Consider the following 26,024-nt stretch of genomic DNA (forward strand, 5'->3'; position numbering starts at 1 on the left):
TTCTGAACTTTTCAAGGTATTTGGAACACAAACAAACAGATAATAGCGGGCAAAAACACAACGTCTGCGCTGTGCTTGGCAGACATGACACAAAACATTGATGGGACATTACCTTACCTTACATTACCTTGACACTGCATGAAGTCAGCCATGGCATATCCAATATGATAGAGCGAAAAAGAGGTTCTCTTCCCATTCTGTGTGGAAGTGGTGAGATTTTGGCTTAAGTTTAGAAGAAAACAATTTGAGGCTAACTGGTTAGCTCTCTGGACGTCTCGGGTCCCTGCAGCATAAGAGTTGTGCAATGTGGTATAAACAATGAATAACAGGTGTGTAAAGGTGACTATAGGGGTGTCATTTCATGTCTACAGGGGTCTAACAATGTTAACAACCATATTTAGAATGACATAAACAGGTTTTATATGCTCCAACAATGAAAATTATTAACATTGAATCCTATATTGCAGAAATGTATCACATTCGGGTCTGGAACCAATTAATCACTACAAACGAGAGACGACTGTATGTGTAATGTTATGCGAGGGGGAAGTAAGGACTCTTCCTTTAATTGTTTAAGATTTTTTTTTACGACTTGCTGAGACTAAATGTTTAAAATAAATATGCCACTTTTTCTATAATTTACATTGCATGTCGCAGTATTTATCATATTTTGCACAAACAGTGTTTATTTGTGAAATGCATCCAGTGGCATTACAGTAAAAGAAGCATGATGTGTTCATTCATTACACAAGGTGTCACCTGACAGTTCGAAGGAACAGCCGCTGCCAGTATCGGTATCTGTGATGAAGTGCTGAACAATATCGGTATATCATCAAAAAAGCCAATATCGCACATCTCTAGAACCAACTATTGATAGCCCAGCCTCACAAGCCTGTTTATCTTCAAACGTGTTTATAAAGACTACCAGTGTGAACCGAATACAAAACTTTAATCAATACATTCATTATTACATTGTAGTTCTACAAATACAGCCTTTTTAATGCCGTCACATTCACAAAACAGCTAGCAATTTGTCAGAAAACTTCAGTAGTACAACTCCAGTGCAGATTGCATTTTAGTAATATTACATTTGTCTAACCTTGGAGACTCCTAATGGAAAAGACACTAAAACAGGCTAAACAAGCAATTTGACTGGAAGGCAACTTGTGTGATCCGAACAGAATCGGTGAGCTTCAGCCAACGGACACAAAGTCAGCACTAATGCCAATGCTGAGGTAGTACATTCAAACAAACAGCCACTACTACTAATTGAAACTAGAACACAAAGCCTGCATAAGTATACCTATTAAAATCAAGTTTAATAGAATAAAGCAATGCATTTAATGGAATAAAATTAATGTGACTGTTCTCATTCCCTTCCATGGCCCATCTGGGTCGTGACCAGCAAGTGATAAACTCCCTTTTTGGCTAACAGCTGTTGATGTGTCCCTTGTTCGACCACCTCCCCTCCTTGAAAGACAGCAATGCGGTCTGCGTTTTGGATGGTGGACAGACGGTGCGCTACAATGATACACGTCCTGCCCTGCCTTGCTTTGTCCAACGCCTCTTGCACCACCTGGATCAAACAGAAGTTGAGGACAAAAGTCACACAAATCCACCAGATGAAGAGGTGGAGGAAAAGGCCTACCTTCTCGCTCTCAGTGTCGAGTGCAGACGTGGCCTCATCCAGAAGCAAAAGTCTGGGGTTACGGAGGATGGCTCGGGCTATGGCTATTCGTTGTTTCTGTCCACCTGACAGCTGGGTGCCCTTATCCCCTGCCTGAGTGTCATACTTCTGCTCAAGCAAGCACACAAAATACCAGGCTGTAGTCAGCAGCATCGTAATTAGTTTTTGTTTTCAGATATGAAAATCGACAGAACTTTCTAAAATTTAAGTGCTAAGTTTGTCATATTTCCCGTATCATTAGAGTTGACTAGAAAATACTAACCAGGGTCAAGTCAAGTCTATACAAAGTGAGCTTTAATCAGTGTCAAAAAAGATGATTACCTGTGGCAGGTTTTCAATGAAGCTGTGAATATTGGCTGCCTCAGCAGCCGCCTTAATCTCCTCCATGGTTACAGTGCGACTGTTGTCCCCGTAGGCGATGTTTTCAGCCAAGCTACAGTCAAACAGCACAGGCTCCTGGGACACAATACCTATCTGAGACCTCAGCCAGTGGATGTTCAGCTCTTTCACATTCCTGGAATCAAGCATCTGTGAGCAAAAATCACAAAGATGTCAACCAAGTCACAGAAGACATGAAAGGCGGAAGTTATGTAGTCCAAGTCTCAAGGTCGGTCAAAATACACCAGATGCAATCTCAAGTACCGGAAATGCAATTAAGGCCAAGTTTCAAACAAGGTACTTGGGAAAGTCTTACATAAGGCCTTAGTACCAAGCCTGAAGGAGCAGAGGAATGTTATTTTGTAAACACTTGGTGCATCATACCAACAATTTGGTCTTAAGCAAGGATAAAAGTCAAACAGTCAAACCTTGGTTCTCGTATGCTCCACTTTTCACATGCTTTGGTTTTTGGGAAAAATTGTTGCCAAAATCTTGCCCCAGTTTTCATATACCGTCTGTTATCATACGGCCAAACATTGCGCGTAACCAACTACATTATTCTGCTGAGCCGTGTGCACAAACAAAGCATCTCATGTTGGCGACTCAGTCTCTGTGCTTTTTTTAAAAATTGAGTGCGACTGCAAAATAACCCACCCTGGGGCCAAAAAGTTGTGAGTGACACACTTTGATAAAGAAGGTGGGAAACACTATTGAATTCAAGAAAGAACTCATCGCAAAGTACGAAGGTACCATCAGCTTTGACTTTGGAAAACAGTGATGGACATTGTTGCCTCTTTTCTGATATGTTGCGGACCAAAGCACTAACCCAGGGGTGTCTAAAGTGTGGCCCAGGAGCCATTTCGGCCTTTGGCTGTTTTTTAATGGCCCGTAGCACATTCTAAATATAGAATTTAACCAGAAAACGTTAAAAAAAAGTTGTAATCTAATGAAAAAAAGTCATATTTATGAAAATCAATGCTAATATTAAAGATTTTTTTTAAAGTCGTAATATTATGAGAAACAAAACAACACATAAAGTTGTAATTTTTGGAAAATTAGGTTGCAGAAAAAGTTATGTTGTGAGAATAAAGTCAAAATATTTTGGGAATAAAATCATAACTACGAGAAAATAATTTACAAAAACTTTAAAGAGTTGGAAAATTACAAAAAACAAACAGCAGACTTGGAAAAAAACAGCTGCAATTTTATGAGAATTAAGTCAAAATATTAAGAGAAAAGAGTCGTATTCTAACAAAAATAGCAATTTTACAAGAATAAACTCATTATAGTAGCATAGACCTGAATATTAAAGAAAAAATATGTTATTGTTTAAAAATCGCAATATTATGAGAAACAAACAAAACTAAATGAAGTTGTAATTTTTGGAAAATTATGTTGGGGAAAAAATTATAATATTACAGGAATAAAGTCAGAATATTCAAAAGAATTTTTTTTTTTTTTACAAAGGCTAAGAAAATTACAAAAAGAGCAACAGAAAAATAGGGAAAAAAAGAAGAAAGACAGATGAAGTTCATAATAATAAAGATGCTTTTTCACCTATACCACAGAGCTGAGATGCAGCTTTTTCTTGAAATAGATAATCTATAATTTAGCAAATCTTACAAAATATCGAAGTGGCCCTTGCATCCTTTCATTTTTTACTATGTGGCCCTCGCTGGAGAAACGTTTGGACACTCCTACACAAACTGTTTGGATTTGGCTCATATTGATTTGGTCCATCTAGGGCCTAACCAATTACTTGATTAATCGAAACAAGTTTCTGATTAATCGACTAAGAAATTTCTAAAATCAAATTCCATACTTGCGTAGGAACACTGTTATACTCCTGTTATAGTCCAAAAAATACGTCAAAAATGCAAACATTCAGTCTAAAGTTTTGCAAATTGTGAGGGAGACTGGAGAGCTTTGCTTCGTTCCCACCGAGGTCTTGAAATCAAGACAAAGCCAGCGAGGAATATACTGTTTTGTTTTGACTTTCAGCAGCCGCAGCAACTTTCAGGATGAACTCACAAAGTATCGTAGTCTTATCAGTGCAGCTCTGTAAAGCAGCTATAAACACACTAACCATTAACTAACAGGCAGTGGGTGAAGAGGCATGAGTGTTATAAATCCGCAGTGTGTGCATTTGTCTTCTCACCACTGTCCCCTGCGTGGCGTCGTAGAACCGCTCCAGAAGTTGGATGGTTGTGCTTTTTCCACAGCCACTGCTTCCCACCAGGGCCAGTGTCTCTCCCTTCTTCACCTTCAGACTCAGCCCTCGCAGGACGGGCACATCAGGGCGTGAGGGGTAGTTAAACTTTACACTCTCAAACTGCACATTACCATAAAATTTTTCCTGGAGTTTTAAGGGAGGAAAGGAAGATGATTACGTAATCTGTATGTAAACAGAGAGGTTAAGTAAGGCGTTGTGTTGTATACCAGCGACTCCCCCTCTTCTGAGAGATTATCAATGGCAGGCTCTCTGTTCAGAAGCATCATGAGGTGTGCAGCGGACATTTTGGCCTTTGCATAGTTGGGAGTGAAGGAATTGGCTTCTCCAAGAGCCATAGCGCCGTATAGAACTGCCGAAATAACCCTGGAACACAATGTTTGCAGTCATTTAGTCACGTTATACGACAGCGCTATTAAAAGCTCAATGTGATGAACTTTAATCTCTGAATATGAAAACAGCTGCTCTTCCCAACAGTACGTTTATGCATGTGCACAGTTCTTGTTTTATAATCCCATCACAGTCACAATTTCCCCACAAATGCTTTTTGAACTTGTAGTAAATGATTAAAAGCTAAACATAGAGCTTCCTCTCTTCGTAAGTATTTCTGCTACGTCAGCTACTGTCCACTGTCCAAATAGATTTTTGAAGCTTGCCCTCACTGTTGCAGACCTGCCAACCAAAATGTTATGAGAACCCCTGATATATTTATATAAATTAGTAAAAAGGCTTGCAGGGGGATGAGCAAACTGGTGTAGCTTACGCTGGTGTTTCGACACAGGGACATAACCCAGGTTTCACAGACTAAACTTAAAAACTGAAACCAAAAAAATGCAACAAAATACCTGCAGAGCAGCAAAGCGTACGAGCGTATTTCGAGTGTAAAAATGCGTGCAGCGTATAAAAAATGCATACATGCTGGCAGGTCTGCTGTTGTAAAACCACAACCTAAGAAAGTTAACTCACAAGAAAACTCCCTCTGCGTCCATCCGTTTATTGTCAATGAGCCAAGCTCCAAACCGGAAACATCCTGCATAAGCAAAGTAGATCATGGCCTGGGAAAATGCAAAGGTAAAGCCGTACACGTTGGCCTTTTTCTGGGAGTTTCTGCAAAGGGGGACATAACCATTAACAAGACCATTCTCTGAATTAAAAAAATATATTATATATATATGAAATATTACAAACATTGGACCAAGGATTTTTCTTACTTGTATGGAACGCGAAGGTTTTCATGATACAGAGACTCAAACTTGGGTTCTCTGGTCAGAGATGCAACGGTGCGAATATTGTCGATGGCTTCTGTAGCAATCTGAGGAGACAGATCATGAAATACTTGGAGAGTGAAAACTTTGGCTTCGTGTAGTCGGACACTAATGTTGTATGGTTGACTTCACACCAACGTTTAAAGCACTGAGGTAAAGTCAAGTTTGACACCAAAGTCATTCATCTACAGCTTTATGGACCTTGTGTTTCACCATCATTGAGGGACTGAAAATGGACCTAAATGTTGGCGCAGGGAAGTGTCCAAAATGTTTTGGTAAGATTACGGCTGGGCGATTTATTGATATTATTAATACAGTGTTCCAGCGCTCTATCGCTGTACACCTTTTGCAGACTCTCTGTTTCGCGTGTTTTTTTGTGAAATTTTAGTGCTTTTAAAAAAATAAAAATACAGCGTATGGACGCTGTTACAGGCCAAGACTGGCTCTTTAAGAAGAATTGCATTGTGGGAAGTTGAGTTTTGTAGTCTTCTGCATCCTGATTGGCTGTCTCCTGTTGTGGTCACGGCCATACATGGCTAGCAAACTAGCTAACCATGTGAGCCCAAACCCTCCCCCCGACAAAACCCACAACACTGACGAAACGCTCTGTACCCAAATGGCAGAGGAAGCCAGCCACCGCACAAAAAGCCAGACCCCCAGACATGCCGAAGGGAGGCAGAAGCCACGCATCTGAAGGACACCACCACAGAACAAATGAATCTTCGGCCCACGGAGGACGAGGAGGAGCCGTAAATACGACGGCAGGAGCAACATGCTTAAACAAGGACACAAAAACGCCACAGCCGAAAGACGAAGACACACGGCCAGAGGAGCAAAACACTCGTGGGTCACTTGTGTATTTAAAAAAAATCCTATTGTTAAATTTATAGCATTTAAAAATTTCCTCTTAAACAGGGCACTCCTTCATATTTAGTTTTTTGGTGCTTTTGTTGTTAGCTGAGGATTTGAGCATAGCCAAAGGTTTGTTATTAAAAAGATTATATTTGACTTTTTCTATATTTATTTCAAAAAGAGAATGGCCTACTTTATTTTAGCGGCTATTTTTAGATACAACTTTTTAATGTGCATTTTGCATGAAGGTTTAAAATGTCCAAAAACATCCTCATGTTAAGTATACTGATATTCAACCTGAATATATCAGGATATGGTCGATATCGCCTAGCTCTAGGTAAGATACAAGCTAAAAAGCTCAGTTTTACCCGTCCATACACAAACGCCAAAGCCAGAGTTTTAAAAAATCTTCACCTTTGCCAGAGTTTTCCAAAAGTTCCCTTTTTAAGGACAAGCAGCTAAGTTTGGGTGTGGACGAAAGGCAACAACACATCGAAAAATATGCCTGTTTCAAATAGATTATATTTGACTTTTTCTATATTTATTTCAAAAAGAGAATGGCCTACTTTATTTTAGCGGCTATTTTTAGATACAACTTTTTAATGTGCATTTTGCATGAAGGTTTAAAATGTCCAAAAACATCCTCATGTTAAGTATACTGATATTCAACCTGAATATATCAGGATATGGTCCATATCGCCTAGCTCTAGGTAAGATACAAGCTAAAAAGCTCAGTTTTACCCGTCCATACACAAACGCCAAAGCCAGAGTTTTAAAAAATCTTCACCTTTGCCAGAGTTTTCCAAAAGTTCCCTTTTTAAGGACAAGCAGCTAAGTTTGGGTGTGGACGAAAGGCAACAACACATCGAAAAATATGCCTGTTTCAAATAGATTATATTTGACTTTTTCTATATTTATTTCAAAAAGAGAATGGCCTACTTTATTTTAGCGGCTATTTTTAGATACAACTTTTTAATGTGCATTTTGCATGAAGGTTTAAAATGTCCAAAAACATCCTCATGTTAAGTATACTGATATTCAACCTGAATATATCAGGATATGGTCCATATCGCCTAGCTCTAGGTAAGATACAAGCTAAAAAGCTCAGTTTTACCCGTCCATACACAAACGCCAAAGCCAGAGTTTTAAAAAATCTTCACCTTTGCCAGAGTTTTCCAAAAGTTCCCTTTTTAAGGACAAGCAGCTAAGTATGGGTGTGGACGAAAGGCAACAACACATCGAAAAATATGCCTGTTTCAAATATCCGTTTTGTAAATGTTTGCAAGGAAGCCAGCATGGCTTGGCACGGTATTTTATTTGCCTGGGACAATGAGGCCGAATGGAACACAAACAAACCGTCCTTCAACATAACCCCACCTTTCCAGCCTTCTCCAGCTCCTTCTTGTCCTCAGCAGCTTGCCCGGCTAGCAACTTCATCTGCACAGTTCCAGCAACAGCCATAGCAGGCACCACTGCCAGGATGAGCAGGGTCAGCTCCCAGCCATACACAAAGGCCAGAATCAGACCGGTGCCCATGTTGGCTAGATTCTGCACCAGAGTAGCAAGACGTACTCCCGTAGCCTGAGCAAAGGCCAAAAAGTGTTAAAAAGTGTGCTTCAAGGATGTGTGTGTGTGTGTGTGTGTATGTGTGGCTTGAGTGGACTAAATGCCTTACCCCTTGTACTTGAGCCGCATCTGTGGCCAGCCTTGTTGTGAGCGCACCGACACTGTTTTTGTGGTCATCAAACCAGCCAACATCCTAAAAGAAAATGGAGGCAAACAAACTGAATTTATTATTTATCTTCTGCTGAGCTGTTTCTGGTGTTTCTGGTGAAGTACCGTTATCGGGCGGCTTTTCAGTCACTGTTTATGTAATCATTGGAGTTTTACGTATCAATCATTATACGGCTCATTCCATCTTCCTTGGTACCGTTTTCTATGACTTTGATATCTTCATGGATTGGAATGAGCTTAAATATTGCATCTACAATAAAAGTTACTACTGCACTCGATCAAAAGGGTGACAAGAACAATAGGCTGAGAATGGCCTTTGTTCCACCACTTGGCCTGCCGCTACCTCTCGGCTGATTTCCAGAGTCCCATGGGCCAAAAAGGCCCTCACTGTGCCAATACTTCTGGACGGTACCGTAGGAGCCAAAAGAGCCTGCTCTTTTCGGGAGCCGAACCAAAAGAGCCAAGATTCTCGTCACTACGTACTACATCATCACTGAAGAATTAACTATCGACAGAAACCCTGGTGGCATGTGAGTAACAAAACCTTTACAAATAAATGTCCACTGACACACACATACCTGCCTCATCATGGACTTGAACGCTGAAAGTCTCAGTTTCATAGTAAGGATTTCTCCAGATTTACCAAAACAGAAGCCCTGGATTTTGTGACAAATACAAGCAAACGTACATTGACAACTTTCAATGGATTAAATGGCTCCATTGATACTGTCATTGAACACAACAAACATTACTTGACACATACTAATACACTCCTGATGAAAGACCAGTTGAAAGATTGTAAGAATTTACATTTTGCACCAAAGGAGGTTCTATGTATAATTTCAAAATGCAAAAAAAAGGAAATGGGAGTGAGGCAAATACAAAATTGAGTGAGCAATTTATTGCAAAAAAGCATTAAAGTGAAATAGGCTGTTCATCAGCTGATCAAAAGTTTAAGACCACAGCCTTTAAAAGCCAACATTCAATGTCATTTTCTGTCTGTCCTTGAACGCTGTTGGATTATTAAGCTGCATAAGCAAGGCCTCTTACAGCGCCCCGTTGCTGCTGAGGTTGGATGCAGTTAGAGGTTTATGGAACAAATAAGTCAAGTAGCAGCCCTAAAAGAATTTCACCGGCCCTGAGCCGGAGGATCCAATTGGCTGTCCGTTAAGACACGAAATTAAAGTTGTTACTGGTGCCGACTGCAGTCCAATAACCATCACACTCTATCAATGCCACAAAATTGCCTGTTTGGAATTTGCACGAGCGCACCAAACATGGGGCATTGAAAAGGGGAATAAAGTTTTATTCTGTGATGAGAAAAAATTTAACCTTGACAGTCCTGATGGCTTCCAACGTTACTGACAAGGAGATCCCACCTGAGATGTTTTCCACACAGCACGGTGGAAGGGCGCCATCATGATCTGCTTTTTCCTGGAACATTTCAGGTTGTGCAGGGTCCTGAAACGGCAGCTGGCTATGTGGAGATGTTGCAGGGGGCATCTCACATGGCTGAAGGCCCTCATGCCTGATTGGTATTGACTGGCTTTTTCAACAGGACAACGCTGCTTAACAAAGGACATCTTCCAAGAGGAATAATCTCACTCTTTTGGAGCATCCTGATGTGTTAACCTAATCTAAATCCATTCGGGGATGGATGGCAAGGAAAGTTTACATAAATGGACATCAGGTTGGGAGACGACCACTCTACCACCTGAGCCATGCCGCCCCCAGTTTAAAGTTTAAAGCTTATGTGCAATGAATTGCTTCCTAAAAACATTTTTTGTCTCACTCCCATTTTGTCTTTTTGCATTCTGGAGCAGTACTTAGAAGCTCCTAGTAGCTCCAGTAAAATATTGCAACAGTGCAATATAAAAATTCTTGCAATTTTTCGACTGCCCTTTAAATTTTCATCAGGGGTGTATGTATGTGTGTGAATGTTGGTATGCATACCTGGAGAAACATGGAGAAAAAAGATACGCCTCCGATAGCAACAAACATGAGGGAAAAGAACTGAGATTTCTGTCGAACAACTTCGATATCAGGCTCGGCAAACACCTGAAAATTTGGAACAGGCAGATTAATTTCCCACATAACTTTTATGGACATTACAAAAACTTACAGTGATGATTTTGGAGAAGAGGATGGCAAACAAAGGCTGCATTGCGCCATTGATTGTAGCACAGATTGTCCCAACCAAAATGTAAGGCCACTCAGGAAGGTTGAAACGCATGACTTTGAAGAATGACACAGGTGGGACTTTTTCATCCTGCAGACAGAAACAGAAAGATCTGATTCATGTTGAGTCATTCAGATATAGAAAAAGCACCAATCTGACCTCCTCCGTCTTGTCTTTGCCATCCACCAACTTTTCTTGCTCTTCTTTCTTTCCTTCTGAGCCAGCAATGGAAGTTTTTGTCGACCTCCTCCTAAACTGAGGGGAGTCGGGGCATGTTTTTGATACTGGGCTCTTTCCTTCCTGATCGTCATCCTGCTCCTCATCTTGGGCTTCCTCAAAGGTCTGCAAGATGGAAATGCAAGGAAACCACAAGGGTGACACTTTTGATGATAGATGAATGTCCCCTAAAATTTACATGACAGTGTTACCTGCATAGTGACCAGACTCTGGTAGACACCTTTTTTTTCCATCAGCTGGCTGTGAGTCCCCAACTCTACAACCTCTCCGTTTTGTAAGCCAGCGATGATATCAGCGTTTCTGATAGTTGAGAGGCGATGGGCCACAATTATGGTGGTACGACCCAGTCTGACCTGCACAGGATATACAAAAGTTGGAAAAGAGACGTTAATGTATGTTAACACTATTAGGTCATGACACATTACAGTCGTCCCTTCGTCCCATTGTGCTTTGAACATCGCGCCCTCACTCTATCGTGTTTTTTCAAAAATTAATTAATTAAAAAATGATCACTGTTTCGTGGTTGAATTAGGCTTATTATTAGTTTAAAAACAGCATATTTAAGCAAATTGTAAGTATTCTTGGCCTAAATCAAGCATCTTGAAGCATAAAAATGTTTAAATGAACAAAAATACAAATATAAGGCATTCAGAAGACATCATTGTGGCCGACAGCAGCTCCTGTGTGAATGTTTGCTGCATATGTGTTCTCTGCTCGTTAATAAAGCGATTGAAGTGCATCGGGAGTCGCTCCTTAACCACACTCTTCTACAGTTGTCGATAGGTGTCAGTAATGTTACACTGATGAGACAATAGCCACCACAGGAAGTGTGCTGTCAATGTGTCAACGTATGAGTCTATGATATATCTTATTTATGTCTAAGACGTCATATTTACTATTATGTCTAGGGGTGATACGAGTGTAAAGGTGACTATGGGGTGTTGTATTCATGTCTCGAGGACTCTAATAATGATAAAACGATTGTTGTAAATAGGTTTTGTGTGCTCTAACTACGAAAATATTCTATTTATAAAGAAAAAATCCTACTTCATTGAAATTCATATATCGCATGTTGGGTCTGGAACCAATTAACTGCGATAAACAAGGGATTACTGTACGGCTGTTTATGGCACTTAGGGTTGGAAAACAGGTTGTACTTTTGACATTTTTCAGTCTCTCCTGTATGTTAAACAACACAGTCAACCCAACTAAATGAATCCAAAGTGCTTTGCCACAGCATCTTCAGCTATTCTCTGTATGAGACGTTTAAACAACAGTTTTCTACTTCATTTTAAAAGAAAAAAACAGTTTGTTTACATTACCGTGGTGTTTTGAAGGCGTAAAACCCAAACATTTGATCATGTCTACAATACTGCATACCTATAAACACTGAAAAGGATAGTCATGCAAGATAAGTATTAGTTTTATATGCGCTGCTACATCACACCAAAATAAAAAGATCGAATTGTCCGATCTAGTCGTGAGCATGACGAGCATCAGTTCATGCTCACGAAGAGAGCATCAGACGAGAGCGGTTCTATCTAGTCATGAGCATGAGCTGATGACGTCTGCTCGGATAAGAGGTGAAACATCTTCCAAGACAACCTCAACAGTCCAGTTCAACAGTCAGTTCAGTTCCCTGAGAACTGATATTCACAGGCACGTCTTAGCCAAGTGGTATCGCACACTATTGGCCTGGCTTGGATAAGTCAAAGTAAAGTAACACTCCCGTGTGCTGAGTATGTTGTACCTTGTCCAGTGCTGCCTGCACAATAGTCTCACTCTCAGCATCAAGAGCAGATGTTGCTTCATCCAGCAGAAGGATTTTGGGGTTACGGACTAGCGCTCGGGCAATTGCAATTCTCTGCTTCTGTCCTCCACTCAGCTGAGTCCCCCGATTCCCGACCAGCGTTTCAAACTTCTGCTCAACAACAGTATCATCATTGGAAAGTGGCAGACAAATCTGTTTACAAGTAGAAGTCATTAATAGTCGTACATCAGGAAGGTTCATGATGAAATCATAGGCGTTGGCCTCCTTGGTAGCTTGCTCTATCTCCTGCTGCGTCACATCCGGTCGGCCGTATCGGATGTTCTCTGCGATGGTGGTGGCAAAAAGGATGGGCTCTTGACTCACCACTCCAATCATCTCTCGCAGGCAGCGGACATTCAGAGAACGGATGTCGTGTTCATCGATGAATATCTCCAAAGAGGGAGGTCAAAGTATAGTTTAAGCTTGTGTGTCCATTTATTGTGACTGAATCTGTCTGAGTGAAAAAGCTTTACAAATGGGCACGTACGGATCCCTCCGTAGGATCGTAGAACCTCTGCAACAGCTGGACGGTGGTGCTTTTTCCACAGCCACTGCTTCCTACTAAAGCAATGGTCTGTCCACTCTTCACACTCAGGGACATGTTTTTTAATACCTGCAAATTATATTTGCGGAGAGGATTATGGCTCTGTAGCCTGTGTTAGATAAACAGTGTCAGTCAGGAACTTACTTTGACTTCTGGCCTTGAGGGGTAGTTAAAGTGGATGTTCTTGAACAGTATGTTACCGGTGATCACGTCGGGCTTGAAGCCGCTGTCCGAATAGCTGTCGATGCTCGGTCTCTGCAGAGCAAAATGTTCCATATACTTCTATTGAGCTCAGGTGTTGTTGTAAGTTTAGTCACAGCGGGTCAACGAAACGGATATTTATCAAAGGCCAAAAAGACAATGTGAGGAAGACTGTCTGCTCTGCAGGAATATTGAACTGGCCTCGTGTTTATTTATACAGCCTTTTACTTCAGTTGCTTTGCTCAATGTACGGATACACCAACAAACGTACTGTTGTTTGAGGAAGTCTCTCCACATGGATTGAAGAAGATACCTTAAGAAATAATCAAAAGCTAGCAAGCCGCAAACTGAACAACTTTCATTAAGTTTGATTTACGCAGCACGAACTGATGATTATGTCATAGCGGTTTCTCGTTGTGTCTTGAAATCGCTTGCAAAATAATAAAATGTTTAACCCGCACTGAAGTCATATTGCTAATATCACTTTGGATGAAAATGTTAAAGTCAAAAAAAAAAAAAAATTAAAATTAAAATTAAAAATTAAAAAAAAAAAAAAAAAAAAAAAAAGAAAATGTTAAAGTCAGACGAATGCGGTAGTCATTTCAGATCACCCAGATATGCACTCAAACAGAGGGTGCTCCAATTAGAGCAAATTCCATCCACCTCACCTCCCTGATTGTCCACTGTATCAAAGTGGCTTCCTGGAGTGCCAGAACACACGTGTGCATATTCACTGATGCAAACTGACAGCAGGCAGCTCTGCTGTACAAGAAAACGTGTTCTGTCTAAATGTGGAAAGAGAGAATGTACCTTTCCTTACATTTTCAATGATCCTGTACACTTTGTGTGCAGCTCCTCGAGCACTGGCGAAGGACTGGATGTTAGGTGAGGTCTGCCCCAATGCAAACACTCCGAGCAGCAAAGCGAATAAAACCTTTACACACAACGTTATTGTTGGCTTCAAATTTCTATTTGGAGGGTGTTCCGAATGTTCTAAATGGTGTTAACATTCTTTCTACTCACCGTGAGTACAACGCCAATAGTGTACTCTCCGCTCAAGATGAGTGTACTCCCATACCAGAAGGCCAGGGCATAAGATAGGTAGATCACTAAGAAGGTGAAGCCCATAGCAATGTTTGAACTTATCGCTTTCTTTATTCCCATGTTCCTTGCATCCTCCAAGTTCTTATGATACCTGTGAGGCAATGCAAAGACATAAATTATTAAGCACATTTTCATTGAAAACCAATCCAGAATCCAGATAGCTAATGGATCCTTTGGCATAGACAAAAACTCTATGAAGTCATTTTAAGATCTGCAGAAATGACTTCATTTGGTTACTTCATTGATTTGCGATTACACCTTCCCCTTAACATCCTCTTAGACATGAACTGTATAGGCCAGGGGTCGGCAACCTTTACTATCAAAAGACCCATTTTGTCCTTTCTTCCATTAAAAAAAATTGTCTGCTTTGTGATATGATATATAATGATATGAAAAACGTTAAAATATCTGGTGTGTGCCGGTGAGAGCTTACCATATGAGTGCATGTTTGAGTTCTAATGTCCGTGAATGCACCTCGCATGTGATTGGTGGAGAGTGAGTACGTGTCATGTGGTTGTAGAGAGGACACAGAGACGGTGTGCAAGTTGGAGATGTTGGAACTGAGCATTGTGTTGTTGTTGACGTGTTAAGGTCAGAATAAAGTAAAAAAAAAAAAAAAAAAGTGCTGTGTGACTCTGTCAGGACGCCACAATAATAACGTGCCACATTTGACTGTCTGTAACGGTAGCTGCGCTGTAAAGTTTGAAATAGTAGTACATTAGATTACCGGTTACTGGAAAATAATAAGGTTATTATTTTAACACTGTTACTCCCAACACTGCAAATGTGTGACACTACACCTTCAGTCATGCAGCATAGAACATCCTACCACACACCTGTCAATCTCTCTTTGCTGACCACTGAAGGCAAACACAGTCCTGATGGAAGAAAGCACCTCCTCTGCCACGGCCCCCGCTTTAGCATAAGCACTCTGCTCTTTAGAAGTGAATGATGTCAACACCTACTCAAAAAAAGGAGACGCATATAAGCATTGCAAGAAGAGTCGGGCTTTCAAAAGATACTTGGGCGGACAAAGAGCAAGGTTTACCATACTGAAAAGTGCCGCTGTAATGCCCAGCAAGGGACTAATGGCCAGGAGAACCAGAGTGAGCTTCCATCCTTTGACTAAACCAATGATGACGGACGTGAAGAAGGTGGTAAAGGACTGGATCAGCATGGCCACCTTGTCTCCAATACCCTCTTGGATCTTATAGACATCACTGTTAGTGTAGATAAAAAAATGTCTATCAATTATCTTAAGAGCGCTGCAACATTTCCATCAGTTTTACTTGATACAGGTTTTAGAATCTAAATATTTGAATTGGTTTCTGCATGTAAAACTATAACCTTTAAAACTGTCAAAATATGTTTTGTTTTAAAAAAATTTCCTTTCTGGAACGGGTTAATTGGATTTACGCTATTTCTTATGGGAAAAATTGATGTGATTGTTAATTTCGGTTAGAGTCGGACCTTCTCGAACAGATTAATGACGCTAATCAAGGTTCCACTGTACCTTGAAAGCTGATGTATTTTGAACTGAAATAATTTTGGAGCGGTGAATCTAAATGCAACAGTTTTTTAGTCAGTCACATTAGTTTTTTGTCAGAAACCAATGCTGTTGGTATCTACAGTACAATCCACTTAAAATATTCTAACACTCATGATCATGGAAAATGATCACACTCTAAATTTTGCAAGCCCCTTTTATCGTCTTTTGCTACTTCACTGTTGCATGTGTTGTAAGAACTAATCCTAGATTAATCCTGTTGCTGTTGTCAACCTTTGGACTTAGTGCAGTTGTGATTTTCATTGTACATCAGAGGTGTCCACACTTTTTTCCACTGGCATACAGAAAAACTGAAGGACGTAGGTGCTACTTTCATACAGTTTGTGCATTAAAGACGCTAAAAGCAATCCAGTGTATACCAATATACGCTGAGCTATCTGACCAAAAGTGTGAGGCTGACTCTTCTAGTGGCAGCACATAAAAGAAAAGGAAAGTGAAAGTGAAAAGTGAAGTGAAACTTAGGGCTGAGCTGGATACTCCTTTTAGATGAGTATCTGGATATGGATAATGCATTTTTGCCGAGCACAAGCATGAAACGAGTACAGCTCGTCATTATCCGTACTTGTGCTAAAGGAAAATCCTCACTGGGTAACTACTTATGTATTCACTCTTAACGCTCTGTGATTGGCGAGTCACACACAGCGAACGCCCCTCCCAAGACAGACTTGTTGCAGGGTGCAGCCAGAGAGGAGCTGTGCCTCACTCACGTATGTGGTGCAACCGGCAAGACAGAGTTGAAAACGTTGCTCACTGCCTCCACTCCAGACGGGGTTTTTTTTAAGTTTTCCTCAGATCGCCTCTATTTTGGTTTATATCTAAAGTTACTTGGTAAACTTTTCCTAACGTACGTGGTGCATTTGACAAGACAGAGCTGTAAACAGCTCGTGTTGCGTCGGTCACTGCCTCTGTCAGTTGGAAAACTTTGCTTGTAGTACTGAACGTGGTGCTTTTGAGAACAACAGTGAACAAGGCTGACAGATTATTCCGCCCACTCCAGGTACAGATACAGATAAGAGCGAGTACACTCGCTAGGGATGAGTGTATTGATGTTACTCACTCTGTGAGACGAGTGTTGAGCTCTCCTGTCTCGCTGACGTCAAACCATCCGATGTCCTGTCGCATGACGCTGTGGAAAAAATGCTTTCGAATGCGTTTGACCTGCCGTCCAGCCGACAGCGTAAAGAAGGCAACCTGCATGTAAGCAGCCACTAACACCAATGCGCCCAAGATGGAGTAATAGATAGCAAAGCTGTAATGGGGAGAAAAAACAAAAAATGATCAAATGTGTCTCATTAAGGACAACTCGTGGTTTGACCTCTTGGTCTTACTTGGTCATGTCCGCCTGTAAGGTGCTGTTTGGCATTGTGAAATCTGTAAAAAAAAAAAAAAAAAAACCCAAAGGGCTTTAATATTTTTTCTTCCTATACCAGTAAGTCAGGCAACTGGAAATGTTTGTGTGAACTCACTGGGGTGGCTGGTGTTCATGAGAGAGGTCGCTGCATCACTTACAAGGCTGTCTGTCATATCCCCAAACACGATTAACATCAGAGGCAACACCACACCGTGGGTCATCGACATCAAGGTCCCAAAGAAGAGCAGGGCCAGATCTTTGCCTTCTGCAAACTTGAACTGTGTTCACGAGAAAAGGAAGAGAAATAAAAAATGTTTTTGAAAGCACAGATCCTGTCATGAGCTGTGTTGTCGCTCTGCTGCCGCCTGCTGTCTGTCTGTTGTAGTGCATGCTGCCTGATGAGGCGGAGCTGGGGTCACACGCACCTGTTGATGATTACCTACCTGCTCTTAAGCTGTGGAAAGGTAACACTCCAGTGCCAGATTGTTCTCTGCTCTGTGCCTGCAACCTGCGCCAAACCTGCCTTCCTGTTTCGCTGCTTATGCCTTGTGTGTTCTCTCTACTCGAATGGTAGTGAGTAGTTTGGATTTTCTGATTCAGCATTATCCTCCGCTGTTAATCCAGTAGGCTGCTAGCCTTTCTAGTGCCTTTTTGTTTCGGAAGCGTTTTCAGTTCTTTAGCGTACGTTTTTCCCCTGCAGCACCTTTTTGCTGGCAGTGATTTTTGGTTTGTATTTTTGTGACTTTGCCTATGTTTTCTGTTTTTCTGACTCTACTAATTTGTTGTACTGTACTTACCTTCAGTGGACACTTTTTGTTATTAAAGTATTACTTCCCAAATGTGTCGTGTCACCTCTCTGCATAGTGGGTCCTAATTGCTAACCACGCTAACTCGTGACAGAACAATCTGGCCACAATAGACCCCGCAGAGCTGGAGCACTTCCAGTCACATCAGGGCCAATTAGTTGGCAGCCATGATAAGTCGCTTCAAGAGATCATGGAAGCCATTAATGCACTCTCGGCCAGTGTTGGAGCCATAGACCAGCACCTGGAGAGAGTTCTCCTTCCGGAAGCCACGGCGCCGGCCCACGTAGTCGCTCCTCGCCCACCACAAGCTTTGGCTCCCATCATCGTGAGCCTAACCTACCCCATCCCCCACGTTTTTCAGGGGAGTCGGGTTCTTGTGAGCAGTTCCTCCACCACTGCTCTCGAATTTTTCATCATCAGCCGGACGACGGGCGCACGGACGACGACTCTGGAAACATCGCCGCCTTGGACCCGTCCGCAGAGGTACCCATGCAACTGGGTGGTTGCCGACTCACTTCGTCCGAAAGGGCCCGTCGAAGCCACCTGCACCTGTGTCTTTACTGCAGCGCCCCAGACCATCAGCTGGTAAAGTGCCTGGCTCGGCCGGCTCGCAGGGTGGGATCCCCAAACAGCAACGGTAACACGCCCCAGCTGATATCACCCAAGGATCTACCCACCAGTGGGGATCGATCCACACCTTGTACCTGTGAGTATCCCGACAAGGAGCTGGCCACGGAGAGAGAGGCGCAACCCAGTCATAGACTCCATATTCCTGGGACACGGCAGAGGGGAACTATGATGTGGGCGACAGGGAGCTGCTTGTCTTGGTTCTCGTGCTGCGGGAGTGCAGGCATTGGCTGAAGGGCGTGGCGGTTCCCTTCGTAGTGGTAACCAATCATAAAAATTTGGCATACATCAAGTTCGCCCAACGACTCAACTCCCGCCAAGCCTGTTGAGCATTGTTTTTGACTCGTTTCAATTTCTCAATCACCTACAGACCTGGCTCCCACAACCTGAAGCCCGACGCCTTATCCAGAGTCTTTGGACCCTCTGAAGTGGACAAGACCCTGGAGACCATATTACCTGTAGCCAGGGTGCTGGGGACGCTCCAATGGGAGGTGGAGACAAGGGTGACCGAGGCGGCGGCTGGAGTCGTGAGTCGGAGTCAGAGGGCAAACTTTTCGTTCCAGCAAAACTCAGGACAGAAGTACTACAATGGGCCCACTCATCGAAGGTATCCTGCCACCCTGGAATCAGATGCACCCACTTCATGGTGATAGAGATTTTGGTGGCCCTCCATGGCGGCTGACATTAACGAGTTTGTGGGGGCCTGCTCTGTCTGTGCCCGGAACAAGTCATCACACCGACCACCTGCTGGACTGCTACAGCAATTGCCCGTGCCATCCCGCCCATGGTCACAAATCGCACTGGACTTCGTCAGGGCAATACGGTCGTCCTCACCGTGGTGGACCGCTTTTCAAAGATGACCCACTTCCTCCATGAAGCTGAAGATACCACCTTCACTCAAGACTCATCTGGTATTCCATGTTTCCCACCTGAAGCCTGTCTCCAGCAGCCCGCTGTGTCCACCGGTTGAACCTCCGCGGCGCATGATCGATGGTCAGCCAGCATATACGGTGAAGGCGATTTTAGACTCGAGGAGAAGGGGTAGGGCGGTGCAGTATTTGATGAACTGGGAGGGATATGGACCTGAGGAGCATTCCTGGGTCTCCCGCTCCTCTATCCTGGACCTGTCCCTCATCACAGACTTCCACACTCTCCATCCCAATAAGCCAGATATGCCGCCAGACGGCGTCTAATAAGAGGGGGGATACTGTCATGATCTGTGTTGTCTGTTGTAATGTATGCTGCCTGATGAGGCGGCGCTGTGGGAAGGCAACACTCCAGTGCAAGATTGTTCTCTGCTCTACGCCTGCAACCTGTGCCAAACTTGTCTTACTGTTTCTCTGCTTATGCCTTGTGTGTTCTCTCTACTCGTTGGTAGTGAGTAGTTTGGATTTTCTGATTCAGCGTTATCCTCCGCTGTTAGTCCAGTAGGCTGCTAGCCTTTCTCCTGCCTGTTTGTTTCGGCAGCGTTTTCAGTTAGTGTACATTTTTCCCCTGCAGCACCTTTTTGCTGGCAGTGATTTTTGGTTTGTATTTTTGTGGCTTTGCCTATGTTTTCTGTTTTTCTGACTCTTCTACTTTTGTTGTACTGTACTTACCTTCAATGGACACTTTTTGTTATTAAAATATTTTTTGTTTCTTCCCAACTGTGTCGTACCACCTCTCTGCATAGTGGGTCCTAATTGCTAACCACGCTAATTCGTGACAGATCCGAATGGAGCGGTGGTGCATTCCACTAATGAGTAGAAGCACAAGAATTCTATAAAGCAGGGGTGTCCAAACTTTTTCCACCAAGGGCCGCATACAGAACAATTGAAGGATGCGGTGGGGGAGGGAGGGACATTTTGTGTACAACAGATTGTAAAGCAAATCCAATGTAGGTCAATACAGGTGGCCTTCATTTTAAGACACACAATGGATTGCCCCACATTTGTGATTCAGCATTCACTGCCCGCAATTCGCTGATTTTTACTTAAACAAATATTTTAAAATAAGCTGTTTTTCCTGCACAAAACACATTTCATTCAAAATAAATAAGTGATAATACATAGGTAAAATGCACAGCATACATGTACCGCTGTTAAAAAGCCCACATTTTTACACATTTATGCTTCACTGATAATGTTTTTTTTTTTGTCAAGTGTTAAGATTTTGGTGGTAGTTGGATGCACCATACTTGTGTGGTGTGACAGGCTACAACCACCCATCCATTTTCTATACCGCTTATCCTCACCAGGGTCACGGGTATGCTGGAGCCTATCCCAGATCAAGTCTTCAGTGAAGGTAAAAGTAATCTTAAATGTTCCTTTATCCTTTTCATTCATCATTTATATGTATTTATATGCATTTTGAATTGTTTTCTGCATATCAAACTATAATTGTAAAACGACAAAAACATTTTTTGTGTTAAACGGATAGTTCGGATTTTTTTACATGAAGTTGTATGACATTCCCATCAGCAGTGGACTGTATCAATAGTCACTTACCCCCCCCATTTGGTCCCGCGAGTCCAGTTCTGGTCTACACACGTAAACAAGACGGCTGCGGCGCTCCGTCACGCACATGAATAGAGAGGCGACAGTGTGCAGCGACACGGTGGGAGACAAATATAACACAGAGCAATTTGTGAGGTCTGATTTTTTTGAGGAGGAATCTTTGTGATACAAATATATTACTCTTTTGAATGCATATTGTTTTGAGAAGCCAAACTCTTTACTTAAATGACCCAGCAACTAAGCGAAAGTACCTTTCCTCATCATGGAAATCCGACCAGAACTGGACTCGTGGGACCAAATGGTGGTGGGGGGTAAATCACTGTTGATACACTACACTGCTGATGGGGATGTCATACAACTTCATGTCAACATTTTTGGCTTTCTGGAACCGATTAATTGAATTTTCATTATTTCTTATGGGAAAAATTGATTCGGTTAGCGTCTGTTTTGGTGAGAGTCTGACCTTACTGGAATACATGAATGACGCTAACCAAGGTTCCACTGTAATATCTAATAAATGTCTGTGGGGTACGCTCCCATCCTGACCACCAGCTGTTCAACTTCAACTGGCAAGAAGCACAGGTCCATCCAAAGCAAAACAAAGGGGAACTATCATTTGTCTATTCAAAGTTTTAAAGAGCCAAAGTTTCAAAACTGACCACAGTTTCTCCTGTCCACACGCGGTCATCACATGAGAAATAAAGCAGAGTCAACAAATCAAAACTTATAGGAGAACTCGGTCCACGCTGGAAAAAAATAAAAATAAAATAAAGGTTCTCTAAATTGTAAAATTACAAGATTAAAAAAAAAAATTACAAGATAAAAGTGATATATATATATATATATTTGTTTGTGTCCTGTTTCTGTAATACTAGTCTACGGAAAAGTAAAATTGTGTCTGTGATAAAATTCTGAATCGTATGAGTCATCAGACGCAGCATGTGGAAGCATGGTTTCACACCCAGGTAGCGTCTTCAACGCTCAGCTCAGACATCTCTGTGTGGCGTTTGCATGTTCTTTCTGTGCTTACATGGGTTTACTCCTTGTCCTCTGCCTTTCTTCCATATAACACACGTTACTTTCATTGGAGGTTCTGAATTGTCCATCGGTGTGAATGGTTATTTGTCTACATGTGCCCTGCGATTGGCTGGCGACCAATACAGGGTGTACCCCGCCTCTCGCCTGGGGTCAGCGAGTCCAACTTACCTGTGACCCTAATGAGGACAGGCAATATAGAAAATGGACAGATGGAGTTACTGCCATTCACGCATTATTTATGACAGCCTTAATTAATAATGAAATTCAATTTTAGAATATGCCAAGGGCCAATAAAAAACAAGCTGTAGGACGAAAATGACCCCTGGCCGCACTTTGGACACCCCTGCTATAAACGAACAGAAGTTATTAAACTTACCAGTTCAATGGGGCCAACCATGGGTAACTTTTCCTTTTTTTCTTTCTTCTTCTTTTTACCTTCGTCATCCTTACTTTTTGGATTACTAAGTAAAAATAGGAAATCATCATCAGTGCAATCTCCTTCTTTTTTCCTCTTACAGATGAAATCAAGAGTTATAGCCACACAACTGTTTTTTTCTTCTCACAGTTACAGAACATTACCTGAAATAAATATGTCTCCTGTCCTTTTTCAACTTGTCTGTTTCATCCATGTCTGGAATACAAGAGGGCAAATCTGTTGCTCAAGATGGTCTGAATAGTGCGTTTTGGGAATGAACCACAGCCGATCACTTAATGAGTTAAAAAAACAAAAAAACTTCCAGAAAAGGTGCCAATGTCGGACAGGTATGGTGATCACACACAGACACCCTCTCCTCCTGAGCTGTTGTCCTCCCAAACACTTGTCAGTGCTCCAGTGTTTGACAGAAATGACGAGCGTACTCTCTTCAGGCCAAAGGATGTCCACCCCCCTCTCCACTCCCCTTTTTTCCTTCCTCCCCCTCCCACTCACGTGGCTTAAACGTCTGTTCACAAGAATAAACACAATGCTCAGCTGCCCTCACGAATAAAAAACCCAAGAGGCTTCACTTGCTGATGGCTCATGTATAGCGTTTTTTCATTCAACAATGTTTTTAACTCAAGTTGTAATTGTTTATGTTCCATCATAGTACATCATTGATTTATTAAACTGACAGCAAGACAAGGGTGTTGCTGACACTTTGTTTGGAGGTGTGTCAGCAATATAAAGAGTGCAAAAAGGACTCTATTGAACTGGTTCTGGCTCCACACACTGACCTAACCTCACCTTTTGACCACTATATGGTACATTAAATATTGAGAAAGGTAATAAATACACCACTGGTGACTGAGGTGTTGAAGCAATGTTTGTACTAACAGGATGATGCTATTTATGACCATCCCCCTCGTGGCTTGTTGAATCCATATTTAATCATAAAGGCCAAAAAAGAGATAAAGACCTGAGAGATAAAAAAACAGATAAAACAGAGGACCATGTAGTAACTAACAAGGGACATTTATTGCTGCATTGTATGCACCTTTGAGTATGTGTGAGAGAGCATGCACGTGCAGCAAATTGTTAGATAACGATTTTACTAAAGGTCGTGATGTATATAAACGCATTGTCCAAAGGTAGAGCTTTCAATTGGCGCTCATTAAATGTGTTTACACATCAACTCTCCAGGTTTTTAACAGCATTCATCTTTTTGGGGGCAGAGGCTTGGGTTAAGAGTCTACCAGAAGACACATGATACTGTAGGAAAGACAAAAAATGCTTATTTAGTATTTTAAAGTGGCAATTCATTCCTGTATTATGTAGTTCCGTTAACATTGAAAATTTACAAAGAGCTCCAAGATGCAAAAAGAAGAAATGGGAGTGAGACAAAAAAAGTTTTTTTAGTAAGCAATAATTGCAAACAAGCATTAAAGTGAATTAGGTTGTTCATCAGCTGATCAAAAGTAAAAAAAAAAACAAAAAAAACCCGAAACAAATAAAATGTTCAAAAAAGGACTCAGTAATGACTGTCTGTGTCATTCTTGTTAATCTCCTCAAAAATGGGTTTGTGCATGCTTGATGCCAGTGTTTCCAGGAGGCTAGTGGGAATGTTGCTTCAGGTGGTGAAGATGGCTTCACAGAGGGCATCCACTGTCGAGAACTGATGTCCATTTTTGGAAACTTGTCTTGCCATCCATCTCTAAATGTTTTAATTGGATTTAAATCTGGGGAACATGCAGGATGGTCCAAAAGAGTGAGTCCTTTGTCAGGTGGGCATTGTGAAGTGCAGCGTTGTTGTTGTCATTACCACACAGACGAGGGCCTTCAGTCATGAGGAATGCCCCCTGCAACAACTCCACATAGCCAGCTGCCGTTTGACGCCCCTGCACAACATGAAGCTCCATTGTTCCATTGAAGGAAAAATCCCAGATCATGATGGCGCCCCCTCCACCGTGCCATGTGGAAAACCACTCAGTGGGATCTCCTTGTCATGCCAGTAATGTTGGAATCTATCAGGACCGTCAAGGTTCCCTTTTTTTCCATCAGCGAATAAAACATTCTTCCACCGATCAATGCCCCATGTTTGATGTTGTAGTGCAAATTCCAAACGGGCCATTTTGTAGCGTTGAAGAAAACAAGGCCTTTGAAGATATTTTTTCTTCTTAAAAACCTTCTCTCGCAGAAGCCGTCTAATGGCTATCGGACTGCACTGTGCACCAGTAACAACAAGTTTCAAGGGACTGTCTTACTGTGTTCAACCTCAGCAGCAAAAAGGCCTTGATTATGCAGCTCAACAATCAGACTGTGCTCAAATAGAGAAAGCTTTTTTGCCTTTGCCATTAAGATATCATGATATTGTGAATACCTGACAGTAAATGACAGTGACTCCACATTTTTGCCAAGATTTTGGCTTTTAAAGGCTGTGGTGTTGAACTCTTGATCAACTGATGAACAGCCTATTTTATTTTAATGGTTCTTTGCAATAAATTGCTTAGCCAATTTTTTTTGTCTCACTCCCATTTTCGTCTTCATTTTGAAGCCCTGCAGCAAATTCTGTAATGTAAATTCTTACAATTTTTCAACTGCTCTGTGTATACTGCGTGAGTCCAACTGCATTCTTAATGTATTTTTATCACAAAACGTCCTTGTTAGCAGCTTGCTAATATGTGGAATAAATAAATGAAATGTGTTTCTTAATATTGTCGAATTTGGAATAATCTAGATTTCTAGTTGATTGCATATGTGTCCTGCGATTGGCTAGCGACCAGTCCAGGGTGTATCCCGCCTCTCGCTGTCAGCTAGGATAGGCTCCAGCATACCCCAGCGACCCTAAATAGGTTAATCAGCATAGAAAATGGATGGATAGTTGTTTGCCGGTAACTGAAAGATGCATCATGTGTCTTTTATTTACTTGTAGTTCAGATGATGTCACTTTGACATGTACAATTAATGACAGAAACAAAGGGTTATGCGGTCCATTCATCTCCAGTGTGTAATTGGAGATAAAGTGATTTATTATCCTCCCAGGAAAGTATAGCTTTGGTGATTATGTGAAAGGTGACGATAATCTTTGCTGCCACTGGGTGTCGCACTCTTTACTCAACGTAACTTCCGGTTGCGAACGTCGCTTGAGGACATGATTTGCAATTTAAACACAGATCCAAATACAAATTCTTAACTCAAAATAGACCATGAACGCAATGACAAAAATCGAAGTTTAGGTCAAATTCTTATTTTTCTTATCTTTTGGAGATTTCCTCTTTATAACAAAGCGTCAAGAATAAATAAAAGTTCAAATGTAGGTGGTATTTACCAATATTAATGACAAGCTAGTTATATACACTAGTCATTTTGAGTGTAGGAATAATTAAATATTGTATTGTATAAGAAAACGGACAAAGTGCTGCTTACCCGCAGGAGGGTTGATGCTGAAAGTCGTAGCCGGAAGTAAGATCGGTCTTTTCTGCTGTACTTGCCACTACTTCCGGT

General features: G+C 41.8%; 1 protein-coding gene across 2 annotated transcripts; it reads right to left on the minus strand.

Moving 5' to 3' along the window:
• Positions 1 to 740: 740 nt before the first annotated feature.
• On the minus strand, positions 741 to 26,006 carry LOC129184758 (ATP-dependent translocase ABCB1-like). Of its 2 annotated transcripts, XM_054781023.1 has the most exons (28): positions 25,947 to 26,006; positions 22,685 to 22,736; positions 22,482 to 22,566; positions 17,255 to 17,417; positions 17,117 to 17,159; positions 16,846 to 17,037; positions 15,270 to 15,441; positions 15,058 to 15,182; positions 14,141 to 14,312; positions 13,938 to 14,051; positions 13,061 to 13,171; positions 12,860 to 12,985; positions 12,559 to 12,762; positions 12,313 to 12,483; positions 10,754 to 10,915; positions 10,485 to 10,667; positions 10,269 to 10,415; positions 10,100 to 10,204; positions 8,725 to 8,802; positions 8,088 to 8,171; positions 7,790 to 7,993; positions 5,507 to 5,607; positions 5,262 to 5,402; positions 4,505 to 4,661; positions 4,224 to 4,421; positions 2,009 to 2,215; positions 1,649 to 1,795; positions 741 to 1,576 (listed from the first exon to the last, which is right to left on the minus strand). In XM_054781023.1, exons 2-28 carry the CDS (start codon positions 22,732 to 22,734, stop codon positions 1,370 to 1,372), a joined length of 3,849 nt encoding a protein of 1,282 aa, XP_054636998.1. In that variant the 5' UTR covers positions 22,735 to 22,736; positions 25,947 to 26,006; the 3' UTR covers positions 741 to 1,369. The 2 variants fall into 2 exon arrangements, with proteins under 2 accessions (XP_054636998.1, XP_054636999.1); XM_054781024.1 differs by lacking the exons at positions 741 to 1,576; positions 1,649 to 1,795; positions 2,009 to 2,215; ... (3 more) ...; positions 5,507 to 5,607; positions 25,947 to 26,006 and having other exon boundaries at positions 7,802 to 7,993; positions 8,729 to 8,802; positions 22,685 to 22,964.
• Between the last annotated feature and the right edge of the window lie 18 nt (positions 26,007 to 26,024).

This window comes from Dunckerocampus dactyliophorus, chromosome 7, assembly GCF_027744805.1.
Source record: "Dunckerocampus dactyliophorus isolate RoL2022-P2 chromosome 7, RoL_Ddac_1.1, whole genome shotgun sequence".
NCBI lineage: Eukaryota > Metazoa > Chordata > Actinopteri > Syngnathiformes > Syngnathidae > Dunckerocampus > Dunckerocampus dactyliophorus.

What these genes read in the sequence shown, in the direction of transcription:
- LOC129184758 (XM_054781023.1), bottom strand. Translation starts at nt 22,734, where the DNA reads ATGGATGAAACAGACAAGTTGAAAAAGGACAGGAGACATATTTATTTC. An exon ending in TCAAGTCCATGATGAGGCAG is followed by an intron (nt 8,172 to 8,724) that starts GTATGTGTGTGT and finishes ATTTTCTTTTAG; the next exon opens with GATGTTGGCTGGTTTGATGA. An exon ending in ACGCCACGCAGGGGACAGTG is followed by an intron (nt 2,216 to 4,223) that starts GTGAGAAGACAA and finishes TTTTGCTCACAG; the next exon opens with ATGCTTGATTCCAGGAATGT.